Source organism: Choloepus didactylus, chromosome 10, assembly GCF_015220235.1.
Source record: "Choloepus didactylus isolate mChoDid1 chromosome 10, mChoDid1.pri, whole genome shotgun sequence".
Lineage (NCBI taxonomy): Eukaryota > Metazoa > Chordata > Mammalia > Pilosa > Megalonychidae > Choloepus > Choloepus didactylus.
Genome location: NC_051316.1, coordinates 83,525,307 through 83,537,763, shown reverse-complemented (window position 1 = coordinate 83,537,763; position 12,457 = coordinate 83,525,307). Strand labels below are relative to the sequence as shown.

Below are 12,457 nucleotides of genomic sequence, written 5' to 3'. Positions count from 1 at the left end.
CCAAGACAGAGTCGTCCTTACAGCCCTCCTCGCGCTCTCGCCCCCACCCCTCGCCCGCACGAGGGGCGGCCGAGTCCTCTCTCTAGAACAAGACCAATGGCGCAAGAGCCTGGCGCGGTCAGCCAATTGGACGGCAGCAGCGGTGCGGTTGTGACCCCGCCCCCGACAGGCCGAAGGCCGGCGGCTCCCCAGAAGGCGGGTCTCTCCGCTGTTTTTGCTGCTGGCCGAGTCCGGCCGAGTCCGGCCGAGCGTAACCGAGCTCAGTCGAGCGGGGCCGAGCGCAGCCGAGCCCAGCCGAGCCTCCCGCAGGCTGCCACCGCCTCCCGAGCACCGCTGAGCGAGCAAGCGGCCGCGGTCGCGGAGGAGGCGCCGCCCCAGAGGGAGGAGGTGCCCGCTCGCCGCAGACCGCCCGCGGCAGAGGCCGCCCCGGTCGCGCCGCGGCGGGAGCGGCCGGCAGAGGCTGCGCGGCCGAGGGGGAGGGACGGAGGAGGGGACGTCGCCCCTGCCCGCCTCCCGCCGCCCTCCGGCTCGCAGGCTCCCGAGCCCCAGTCGGCGCCCAGCATCCCGCTGCCCCGGACCCTCCCGCGGGCGCGCGCCAGGCTCAACTCAGGTAAGGGGGGGCCCTCGCCCTACGGGCACGGGGGCGAGAACCAGAGACCCAGAGATGGAGACATCGAGTTGGAGATGAGAGAGAGAGAATGAGAGAGAGAGAGGAGAGAGAGAGAGAGACAGAAACTGACTTACAGCAGGGAGAAAGCGAGACAGACACAAAGATAGAGACACACGAGACGCACAGAACCACAGAAACAGAGACCCTACAGAGAGGGGGAGAGAAAGACAGATCCTTGGTGACAGACGAGCACATAGGTGGGAAGAAAGACAAGAGACCCGCAGACACAGAGAGACAGACTCGGAGAGAAACGAGACACAGAGAGACACACTCAGACACTCTGAGATGGGGACACACAGGAACAGATATAAGGAGAGCTACACAGAAACAACCAGTCACACACAAACACTGAGGTGGGTATACAGGGGCAGAGGCACACATCCAGACAAAGGAATGGAGAGACAGAGTAAGGCAGCCAGACACCCAGACACATGCACCTGACCTGAAGAGACAGTCCCACAGAAAGACACACCCAGGTACCTGGCCTTGGAAACACAGAATCCACACATGCCTGCCAGGGCCTCCACAAAGTTCCCTCTGTGTGAGCTGGCGCCTCTGGAGGTCCCCTGGGCTGGCTGGCCGGAGCTGAGAGGGGGAGGCGCCCAGTCCACACTGATGCTAGTCACAACCCCCATCCTCTGTGGCCTTGGGCTACCGCAGTCCCAACCACCCACAGAGTGCTTTTGAGGGCTGAAGTTCCAAGGAGAATGGAGGGATACAGGTTGCCTGCTCTAGCTGTTCACTGTGGATACATCCCCATCCAGATGCCCTGGGCCAGGCCTGAGGATGACGGTGTTGACTCTGGGGGCTATTTGGGCCCGCTGTGACCCAAGGACCTCTGCCAAGGAGGCCAGAGATGTGGGAGGGGGAGGCTGTCTCCTCCACCCCTCTCTTCCAAGGCCTCACCCCATCCCTCCCTCCTCACCACCCTCTCTTTGCTGTGTACCCAACGACCCCCCTGCCCTCCCCTCCCCACAGGCTCAGGACTGCAAGAGGACATCTCTTCTGCCCAGGAATCATTGAGGACAGCCTCCTTGGAAGGCCGGCCATACCAGAGTTCTGCCTCGGCATGGGCCTTGCCATTGAGGCAGCCCCACTGTCTGTGCTGGTCTGAGGGTGCTGCCTGTCATGGGGGCAGCCATCTCTCAGGGGGCCCTCATCGCTATTGTCTGCAACGGCCTCGTAGGCTTCTTGCTGCTATTGCTCTGGGTCATTCTCTGCTGGGCCTGCCATTCCCGCTCGGCCAACATCGACTCCCTCTCCGAATCCAGTCCCAACTCTAGCCCTGGCCCCTGTCCTGAGAAGGCGCCCCCGCCCCAGAAGCCCAGCCATGAAGGCAGCTACCTGCTACAACCCTGAAGGCCGAGCCTGGAGCCTGGGACCTAAAGCCACTCCACTCAGAGCCTGGAATCAGGATCCCAGAGTCCAGCCAGCCTGAGGTTCAGAACTCAGAGTCCAGCCTGCCTGAAGCTACACCTGGCAACCCAGAATCTAGCCAGCCTGGCTCGAAGAAGGGCTCAGGTGGCCCTAGGGAGATGGGCCTGGGGTGGGAGTCTGTGAGTTGGTGCTAGGGCCAGGACCATCTGGACTCTGCTCCATCCCAAGGGCCAGGGGCTGGGTCCACCTTCTCCCTAGGCTAAGCGCCTCTAGGCTCTCTAGATTGGGGAAGCAAACTGGAACCTATGGCAATAATGGGAGGGTGTCCAGGCTGGGCCCCTCCCCTGGTCCTCCTACTGTTAGCTGGATAATAAATGGAACTATGGCTCTACCCTGAGATTTTTTTCCTCTATCTGCGGGCCCTGTGATAGCAAGATTAAAGGTCTGGGGTGGACTTTCTGACAGGTTTATTTGTGCAAAGTGGAAGGGAGTAATGGTGGTTGAGGACTAAGTCCTAAAGTAACGTGCTAAGGGAAGAAGCTGGGGTCACATGCTGGGTGCTAAGGTTGGGATGGGTAACAGGGTCAGGGGCTGCAAGTTCAAGAAATGGGATGGGGACTGAGGCCAGGCCCTCAGGTCTTCGTTTTCACTTCCCTCACCAGGTTCAGCAGTTTGTCCAATTTTGCGATCTCCACAGCTGGACCCTTCTGTACTTCCTGCCCCTTCTTTTCCTGGTGAGAGGGAAAGTGCAAGTGGGGGTGAGGGGGGGAGGGTAAGGGATGAGCCACCTCTCTCTGGTCCCAGCACAGCCTCCCCTGCCCAACGTGCCCTGGTTGTGCCCTGCCTCATCTTGCCCACCCCCCACATGATCCTTCCCCATCTCAGGCTGGGTGACACAGGGGCCCAGCGGAGGGCCTGGGAGAAGGCATCTGGCTCTGGCTCCCAACCTCAGATGGACATAGGGACTTGATGCTGGGAGGAGAGGGGAAAGGCATCCACCCCGACCCTCAGAGGAACTGGCCTTCCAAGCCAGGGGAGAGCTATAGCCCTGGGGAGGGCTGGTGCCTCTGACTGTTGGGACCACCCTTTCCACAGAAAGGTCTCTGACTGCGACTTACCAAGGACCTAAGAGGTGTGTGTTTGGGGATGGAGATGGGTGTGGATAGAGCTACAGGTGGCCTCACCTAGTACTCTTACCAAAAACCTCAGGCCAGGTTGGGGGTGGGGAACCATTTGGGGCCCAGGTCTGCTGTGTCAGATATCCCCCAGGTGGGAAAGTGTGTCAGGAAACCCTGATTGCAAATGAGATTTCCCAAGTGCAGATGTCCTTGAATGGGACTGTCCCTCAGAAGAGCAGATGCTGAGTTTAAGAGCCCTCACCACAACCTCTGGGGTACTCAAATGTTTCTGCTGTAAGGAGCCCTGTGAAAGAGGGAGTTGGGCCACTGGGATGTGTGTCGCTTGCAGGCCCAGATTGCCCCTTGGCAGAGCAGCACAGTCCCATCTGCCCTGCTGTCCAGGTGGGGTGTGGGCTGTGCTGGGCCAGGCTGGGGCAGCTACTATTTCCTGCCTTCCCTTAGCTCCCTCCCTCTCCCTGCCACCCTCAGCCACCTGGGCCCACTGCTCGCTGGCACCTGCCCAGCCTTGCCTGCTGAGGGGCCCAGCCTAGGTTTGGCTTGTGCTATGAGGTGGGAGGAATGTTCAGGGCTAGTAGGCCCCCATTGGCCCCGTTCTTCCAGCTGCTGACACCGCAGGACTCAGGTCTCCTAGTGTGACCCCTACACCTGCTCCTAAATCTCTTCTCATCCCCTTGCAGCCTAGTGCCTTTGCCATTGCCCAGTTCACCTCCATGCTCTAGGGACAGAGGACAAAGGCGTGTTTGTCTCTGTCTTACTCTGTCCTGAATTAAGCTCAGATTCCCTTCTTGGCTCCACCCCATCCTCCAGGAGTTAGGGGACCTGGCCCCAGCACTGTCATTACCTCCCTATGTGACTTTCGGCACATCCCTTGCCTCTCTGAGTCTCAGTTTGTCATTTATACAATATTTAGGGAAAGAAAATCCTTGACCTTTGACAAGCTGAAGCTCTGACACCAATCATGGGAAGCTCCTTGAGCTGGGCCGTCCAGGCCCTTGTGGCTAAGCTCTCCCAGGAGGGACTGGGAGACTTCTTTTGCATGAATCACTTGGCTGCTGATATGGATGGGATGGTGATTTCACAGGGATCTCTAAGTACTAGCCCCTAGCTGTGATGCTCAGGTCCTCAGAGCCCAGATACCCAGAGTCCTCAGAGATAGTGGTTCCCAGATCCATGGAAACCAACTCTTGCAGCCATGACTGACTGTTGCTCTGAGAGGTGTTGGGACTGTGGGGGATCCTTGCCTCCCCGAATCAGCATGGGCAGGTCAGGCCCTCACCTATATCTACCACACTCATGGTATTATGGCTGCATGTTCCTGTCCCAAACGGTGACCACCAGCCCTCTCAGAGGGCTATCCGGCTCTGCCAGCCCAAGCCTGGGTCTTGCCTCATTAAATTAAAAACAGATCTTATCTGCTCTACAAATTGTGCTGCCTCTCCCTGAGGCCATCTAGGTGGGCCCAGCAAAAAGCTTCAAACCATGCCTGACCCCTCCCCTCCATCCTACCCCCCTCCCCACCCCAGCCCACCACAGCCTCTGGGGCACAGCTGCAGGCGCTTAGCAGCCTTCTGAGTATTTATAGCCAAGTCCACCCCCTCCCCCAGCTGGCTACAATTACAGACCCGGCTGAACTCCCAGCCCTTGCCTCCCCGGCCATGGTGTGGAACAGACCAGCCATACTAGAGAGATGACCTGTGGCCCCTGACTTGGGAGGGGGAAATGGTGTGTGTGGTGGGGGGAGGTGTCAGTAGTTGAAAGAGACAATGCCTGCCCTAGCCTCAAACTGCAATCAGGAATACGGTCATCAGGGCAACTTCACCAGCCCTGGCGCTGCCCCAATCCTGGCCCGGAAGCTGGCAGAAAGCAAAGGCCAGTTCCTGTCTGAGCTTTGTCCAGCTGCATTGGGCTTCAAAATCCAACATCTAAATTGTCAGGGCTGGGCTCTGGCTTCTTGGGCTCCAAATTTTTAAGGGGCTCTTGGACTCTGGAGTCTAAGGCCTGGATTCTCAAGTCTGAATCTGGATTCTGAGGTCTAGATTTTGAAGTCATGGGCCTGAGCTCCATGGCCTGGATTAGTAGAAGCCCTTGGTTCTGGGCAGGGTTCACTGATCATAACAGACCCCGGAAACAGAAACCAGAGCTCAGAAGGAGGTCTGCATAGCTGCTGACTGAGTTAGCCTCCTCATGGTTCGATTTCTTCTTCCCTGTGTGGACCCACAGCTCCTGGCTCAGGGACCACTGGAGCTGAAACATTTGTGTAAGTCCAGCAACTAAACCCGGAGCCCCCTGCCTGGATGATCTGGTCTACACCCACAGCTTCTTCCACTCTCTAAAAGCAGTTATGCCCACGAGCCTCTCCAAGGCTTCAGTTGTATATAGTCACCTGCTCACTGGATGTTTCCACCTGGGCCTCACAGGTAACTCAGACTCGGGTCAAAACTGATCTCATTGTCTCCCCACAAACCAGCTTCTTCTCTGCTCCCCAGTCAGGCAATGATACCACTCTTACCTCAGGTGTCCCAAGCCAGAAACCCCTGGCTTCTCCCTTCTCTCTCATCCCCCACCATCCTGGAGATTTTATTTCTTGCAGCACGCTCCCCTCCCCACAAGTCTGTACCTTGGGCATCTTGCGCAAATTGGGTGAGAGCTTGAGGCAAGTGATGTGCCCACGGTCATCGCCCACAATGATGATGGGGTGGATGGGATTGAACTGCACGTGGGTAATCTTGTTCTTCTTTTTGGCCACCACAGGCTGGTTACAGATAGCCTCGTACTTGTTGATGGCCAAGTCAAACACGTGGGCCTGTGGAGAGGATGGTGTCAGCACACTTGGGGGTTTGGGGCCCTTGTCCCCACCTCCGAGGAACCACCCTGGGCTTTCTGGGGAAACATGGCAGAAGTCTAATGGCTGGCACGCTGGGGCTGGAGGTAGTGGGAGAGGGAATTTTTTTGCTTCTGTTTATATTTTTCCAGTCGATGGGGAGGAGGTTAGAATAAAAAGTTTTGGGGAAATTTTAAGTCTATGAAGAATTAGCAGTAATAGCAGGTATCAATTCTTGAGCTCTTACTTAATGTATCAGGTCCTGGGCAAGCATGTTACATGTTGTTTCATCTAATTATAACTCTCACAACCATTTTGTAATGTAAGTTCTGTTATTATTCCCATTTTATAAATGAGGAGTTAAAGGCTCTTAGAGGCTAACTTGCTAGTAAGTGGGAGAGCCAGGGTTTACACCAGTTAGTGTATGTCAGGTGCTCAGACAGCACTTGGAATATAAGTCCTCAATAAATATTTGATCTTATTTTTACTACTACCTAAGTCTGAGCCACTATCAGCTCTTGTCTGGACAACTGTGGCCGCCTCCTAACTGATCTTCCAGCTTCTACTCTTGTCCTCCTACAATCCCTCCTCCATGTGCAGGCTTCCCTTTAAAATATTTAAAATTCTCCAATAGTCTCCCTTGGCACTATAAACAAAATCCAGATTCCTGGCCTACCTCTCCACTCTTATCTCAAGCTCTCTCCTCCTTGCTTGCTGTCCCCTAGCCCCACATGCTTTCCTGTTCCCTAAACCCTTCAAGCTCCTTCTCACCACAGGGCATTTGCACTAGCTCCTCCCTCTGCCTGGAGTCCCCCTCTCTGCCCCTAGTCTTCACAGGGCTCTCTCCTGGCCATTCAGCTCTCAGCTTGACTGTCACCTCTTCAAAGAAGCCTTCCCTGACCACTAAGGAACAGCCCAGTCCTTTTCTTTCACATCATCCTCTTTTTTTTTTTTTATATAGCAGTTTATTGAGATACAATTCATACACCGTAAAATTCATTCATTTAAAATACATAGTTCTTGGTTTTTAGCATATTCACAAAGTTGTGCAACCAATTTCAAAACATTTCCAAAAATGAAACCTTATACTCATCAGCAGTTGCTCCCCAAATCCCCATCCATGTTTCTCCCAGCCCCTGGCAACCGCTCATCTGCTTTGTCTCTATAGATTTGCCGATTTTGGATATTTCATATAAATGGAATCATACAATATGCAGTCTTTTGTGGCTGACTTCTTTCCCTAAGCATAATGTTTTCAAGAGTCATCCATGTTGTAGCACATATCAGTAGTTCATTCCTCGTTATTATTGAATAATAATCCTTAGTATGGATATATCACATTTTGCTTATTCTTTTATCAGTTGGTGGACATTTGGATTGTTTCTACTTTTCAGCTTTTATGAACAGTGCTGCTATGAACATTTGTGTACACACATCACCTTCTTTTAATTCTCTGCCTGGCACTTAGCACTATGGGAATTTGTTGCTGCTGCTGCCGCTGCTGCTTTTTGTCTGTCTCCCATCATTAGAATGTAGACTCCAGGAGAGCAGCGACCTGAATTCCCAGGGCCTGGCCTGCAACTGGGCGCTGTAGTTGGTCCTTAGTAAGCATCTGTTCATGAATAGATAACTGATTGACTTCAGGGTGATGCCTCAACCACTATACTCTTTCCTTGGGGCAACAGGTCCCTCTCAGTTTAGATCAAAGTCCATAAGGAAAATGTGTTTACGTATAAGAATTTGCTCACAAGCCCCCTCTCATCCTACCCTCACTGAAGCCACAGGCTCAGCTGCACACTTCCAGCGATGGGGACCTCATTACCTTTTAGACAGTATTTTCATCACTGATCAACTCTGGCTCATAAGTTTTCCCTTCGATTGAGCCACCCTGTAGCTCTCTACCCTAGGTCCTCAGAGAAGCTAATGGCTCCCTATGGGATCTCATCCCCAGAGTGCTCTATCCTCCAAGATGAACAGGCCCCATTCTCTCCTTGAGGCTTCATGGGATGACTGGCTCCTCCTCTGAATGGACCTTGAATGGCCTGGCCCATGAGAATAGTCCTTATGTCCCACCTTCCCCTACTGACCGGGGCATGGGTGAGCTCTCCAGGAGGGAGACCCTGAGATACCTCATCTTATCTTCAGTAGGGGCTCAGGAGGGTTAGGAAGAGTGCACTCACCTTCCCATTGGTGGTGACCGCTGCAAACACAGTAGAAGAGTATGGTGCCCAGGCCACATCACCCACAGCTGAGTTCAGGTCATAGATGAACATTGGGGTCCTGTAGTGGTAGAGGGGTTGATGGGTGGGATACAGAGGGCTCACGGTGCCAGAGCCCCACAGCTCTGGCTGGGGCAGGGCAGGGCCAGGGCAGACTCCTCACTTGATGGTGTGGTCCCAGATCTTCACTGTCCAGTCAGAGCTGCAGGATATGAAGACCTTGGTGTGGTATGGGTTCCAGGACACAGCATCCACTGCCATGTTGTGGGCATCATAGGTATCGAGGAATTGGCTGGAGTAGGATTTAGAGCACTGGGAGGGAGGATCAGGGATCAGGAGTGAGAGAATGATCAGCGGCTGCCACCTCCCTGGGGCTCCTGGAGGACCAGAACCTGAGACTCCATCTCTGTCCTCACTCTGCATCGCTGTCAGTCCCAAGGTGCTGACTTCTCTTCCCACCCTCAACACACCCAGGATGAAAGGAGGGGCTTAATGGGCTGGGAGTTTGGGGGTGGGCAGCAGAGCCTTCTGGAGGGTGAGAGAAACTGCTGTAGTCTGCCCAGTAGCCAGAACCCCAGAGGATTCCAGGCCGGGTAGAAAAGGCCTTCTCTTCTTGAGCCGAGGCAGGTCTGGAGCTGTGGGTGAGGTGTGGCCTAGACATCTCCCCAGGTCAGGGCCTGTGGCAGACAGATAGAGCCCTGGGTCCACCTGCAGCCCCAGACAGAATCCTTACAGCAGTGATAAACATCCACCTTGCCCAGGTAAGAGCAGGTGCATGGCCAGGAACAGACCCAGATCTCTAGATTTCCCATTCAGGTTCTTGCCTTGACCAGTATGCCCTTCACTCCCTCCCTTCTTCCCTTCTGCATCCCTTGGGCTGCCATTGGGAAGGGTGGAGAGGGGGTGGGGACCTCTTTTGCATTCAGACCAGCTCTGGCTGGGCCTCAGGGTCTCCTGGGAGCCTGCCTGTAATTAACATTCTGAGTCTCTAGGCCTTAGAAAAGCTAGCACCAGAGCTATTTCAGGATGGATGGAGGTTCAGAAGGATGTTCACCTACTGAGACTTTACAGAAACTGGCCATGAGGTTCCATCCTGCTGGTTGGGAGGCTACCAGTTTTCAGAATAAATCTGCTTGTTACCTGGCCTTCAAAGCTCAGCTCAAGTTCAGATCTCCTCCAGGAAGTTTTCCCAGATTGTTCCAACCCCCTACCCCCAAATTCCCCTCCCCATTCCCACCTCTACCTCCTCTACTCCTTGGAGGGAAGGGAAAGCCCAGAAATTTCCCTTCTCTCCAGATCTCCCATGCTGGAACCACCTCTCCTTTCAGAAGACACAATCCTGCTGTTACATGACAATCCAGATGCTGGGCTGGGCTAAGGTTACCCTCTCAATTCTTTATCCCCTTTGCCATATTTTGCCCCTCTTCCTGCCACCCAGCACTAAGTTCTGTCGGCAGTGGGTCGGTCGAGAACTCTAAGCTCCCCAGGAGCTAGGTCTAAGCTGCCCTGTCAGGGAAAGTCACAGGGGCAGCAATGCCTCACCTTGTAGATTTTTCCCTCCTCTGTGCCCACTAGGAACATGTGGTCGATCTCTTTGTGGAAGTCAAAGGCAGTGCCACAGCCTTGGGAGGAAAGGGAACAGCCTGAGCCCAGCTGAGAGGGAAGCTCCCAGCACCTCCCCTACCCAGCAGGGGGGCTCAGTGCACTGTGGGACAGACCAAGCCTGGGCCCCTGTAAGGGCTGGGACCTGGCCAGGCAAACAGAAACCAGCTCTCTGGTCTGCCTGTCCCAGGCAGTTAGGATTCTGCAAACGGCCAGGGGTTCTGCAGACAGGAACAGGGTCTGGATAAACAAGGCAGGGATTGAGTTAAACAGGGTCAGGGTCAGGGTAAACAGGGACAGGGTCTGCAAACAGGGACATGGTCTGTGCAAACAAGGATATAGTCTGCATAAACAGGGTAAGAATTGAGTAAACAGGGACAGGATCTGGGTAAACAGGGGCCTGATCTGCATAAACAGGGTTGGATCTGCATAGCAGCACCTGATCGGCATAAACAGGAACAGGGCCTGTGAACAGAGCCTGTGAACAGGGATGGAACCTGTATAAACAGGGCAGGGAGGGACTGCAAAGAGCCAGGAACTCAGCAGACAGGGCCAGGCTTCCACATTAACTCCAGCTGAGCTCCAGCATAAGTAGGAGAGTGCTCAGTAAGGGGAAGCAACACCCTTTCTGATCCTTATGGGGCTTGAACGACCTGGCCAGGCCTGGGTGTGCATGGACTTGGGGCTCCTACCTACTGTGTGTAGCTGCAGCCCCTCGAGACCCTCCGTGGTGTTGCCCTCCACTTTCAGCTTGATGACATCCGTGTGAACCAGCTCACTCTGCAGTCACAGATGGAAGGGAGGGAGGGGGTGGCACATGGGTTGGGCTGGGTCAGCAGGGCTGGGGGGTACCCTTTGCCACAGCCCCCGCCCATCACCCCTGCATGACCCTCGGTGGGAAGCAGGCACCTTCACGAGCGTCCAAGACACAATCCTGCCATCAGATGACACAGAGAAGAAGTTAAGGTTGTGGTCCATGTCATCCTTCTGCCACTTGACCTGAAACATCCCAAACCAAGAGCTCTGGACTCCGTTAGGGTATTGAATTAGGGCTGTGAGGCAGGTTCTGTGAGCTGGGCAGGGCTCCCCTAAGGACCCATCTGAGGTTCAGAACTCATCTGAACCAAGTTCTGGGAGCCCAGTGCCCAGAATCCCAGGATTGGTCCTCTCTCCCACCTTCCATCCATCTCTCCCTGACTGTCCTGGGGGCAACACTGCCAGCCAGGGCACTGCCCTAATCCACTGGTTTGGCAGTAGAGGTGCCCACATCCTCCCTGAGTTGGGTTCTAGGAGCCTCGCTGATGGGAAAAGAAGGTGGCTCTGGGTTCAGCCTCTTTACTTAGACATGGCATAGAAACGACCCATCAACCAGTTTCCTCTTTATATCATAGGAATCATAAAAACACAGGTTTGTTGTGAGGATTAAATGAAATGAAGTTTGTGAGACCTTTAGGTGAGAATCTTGCACATATTCAGCGTTCAATAAACAACAGTTAATATCCTCATTATTGCCATTATCCTAGGATTCTGGGTGCTAAGGCTATGATTCTGCAGGGGACTTTTCCTGCTGGCCTGGGATCTGGGGAGGATCAGACCCCCTTCCCCTATCCTCCTTTTCCAGGCTTGGCTTTTCTCTAGGAATTCTGTCTTCTGTTTCCACCTTCATTTTGCCACTGGCTTCTGTTCCCAGAATCTAACACCCAAATCCCAGATTTGAGCTGCGTTTCTCCTTCTGCAAATGGGGTTAATAACCCTGCCCCACCCATCTTCTCAGGGTTGGAAGAGAACATATGGGAAAGTATTTTGGAGACAGTTGTTGTCTTATGAAGATGACATGCTTGAGGCTCAAGTTTCTGTTGCCAGATGTGGAGGCCTGGCCAAGCCATGTCCCAGAGAGCAGGGGTGGGGCTGGGTGCTCAGAGCTTTCCATCTTCCAGCTCCCTCCAGACCTCCCATGCTGGGACCGCTGTCCCCTACCCCTGTCACAAGCAGAGGCCCAGTGAAGGAGGCTGGGAGCCCAGTGCTGCTGCTTGTAACCACAGCTGTCACCATGACTGTGCATGTAAGTGTGTGTTGGGAGTGAGTACAGAAAAGAGGTTGCGCCTCCCAACCACCCCCCAGGACCCCTGTATCAGAGCTGCAGGAGGGTCAGCTGAGTCCTGTCTGGGTCTGTCAGGGCAGACAGCTCTATTGCACTTTCACTGGGGGGCCTAGAATACCACAGAGCCAGTGAGCCACAAGTCAGAGCTGGCTCTGTTGCTGAGACCACTTCCCTTTCTGTGTAATGGTGGTCCCTTTAAAGGGAGGAGGGGACAGGGAGTGTCAAAGGCCAGGCTGTAAGAGGCGCTAGGGAGCTGCAAAGGGAAGTGTTTAATGAGCAGACGCCAGCGTGTATGGAAATTGTATTTCACACTCCACTTAGCAGCCTGATGCCCAGAAAGGGGGGGGGGGGGGCTGTTTGCAAGTCAGTGTATATGAGTGTATGTACAAGTCACACACATGCTCCTGGGGTGGCAGTGTGTGTTGGGGGTAGGTTAAAGAGGAACAGTAAGTGGGGTTGGGAGAATGAATGAATGCATTGGGACCAGAGAGTTAGGGAGGAGATGGAACTTGCTTAACTAATTCCTTT

The 12,457-nt window shown here is 54.3% G+C and overlaps 2 protein-coding genes across 3 annotated transcripts in view; one reads left to right on the top strand and one right to left on the bottom strand.

The window, feature by feature from the left end:
• Window positions 1–420: 420 nt before the first annotated feature.
• On the top strand, window positions 421–2,438 carry ENHO (energy homeostasis associated). The gene is made up of 2 exons (XM_037798233.1): window positions 421–610; window positions 1,649–2,438. Exon 2 carries the CDS (start codon window positions 1,799–1,801, stop codon window positions 2,027–2,029), a length of 231 nt encoding a protein of 76 aa, XP_037654161.1. The 5' UTR covers window positions 421–610; window positions 1,649–1,798; the 3' UTR covers window positions 2,030–2,438.
• Window positions 2,439–2,497: 59 nt separating this feature from the next.
• The window catches only part of DNAI1 (dynein axonemal intermediate chain 1), a 64,267-nt gene continuing 54,307 nt past the window's right edge, over window positions 2,498–12,457 (bottom strand). Inside the window, exons 14-20 of one of the 2 annotated variants that reach the window (XM_037798231.1) lie at window positions 10,738–10,827; window positions 10,521–10,608; window positions 9,769–9,848; window positions 8,390–8,538; window positions 8,188–8,287; window positions 5,804–5,989; window positions 2,498–2,778 (exon numbers count right to left, since the gene is read on the bottom strand). In XM_037798231.1, coding sequence (XP_037654159.1) covers window positions 2,680–2,778; window positions 5,804–5,989; window positions 8,188–8,287; window positions 8,390–8,538; window positions 9,769–9,848; window positions 10,521–10,608; window positions 10,738–10,827 — 792 coding nt within the window. In that variant the 3' untranslated portion in view covers window positions 2,498–2,679. The remainder of the gene's footprint in view (window positions 2,779–5,803; window positions 5,990–8,187; window positions 8,288–8,389; window positions 8,539–9,768; window positions 9,849–10,520; window positions 10,609–10,737; window positions 10,828–12,457) is intronic. The other variant, XM_037798232.1, reaches the window with a different exon arrangement.

What these genes read in the sequence shown, in the direction of transcription:
- ENHO (XM_037798233.1), top strand. Translation starts at nt 1,799, where the DNA reads ATGGGGGCAGCCATCTCTCAGGGGGCCCTCATCGCTATTGTCTGCAAC.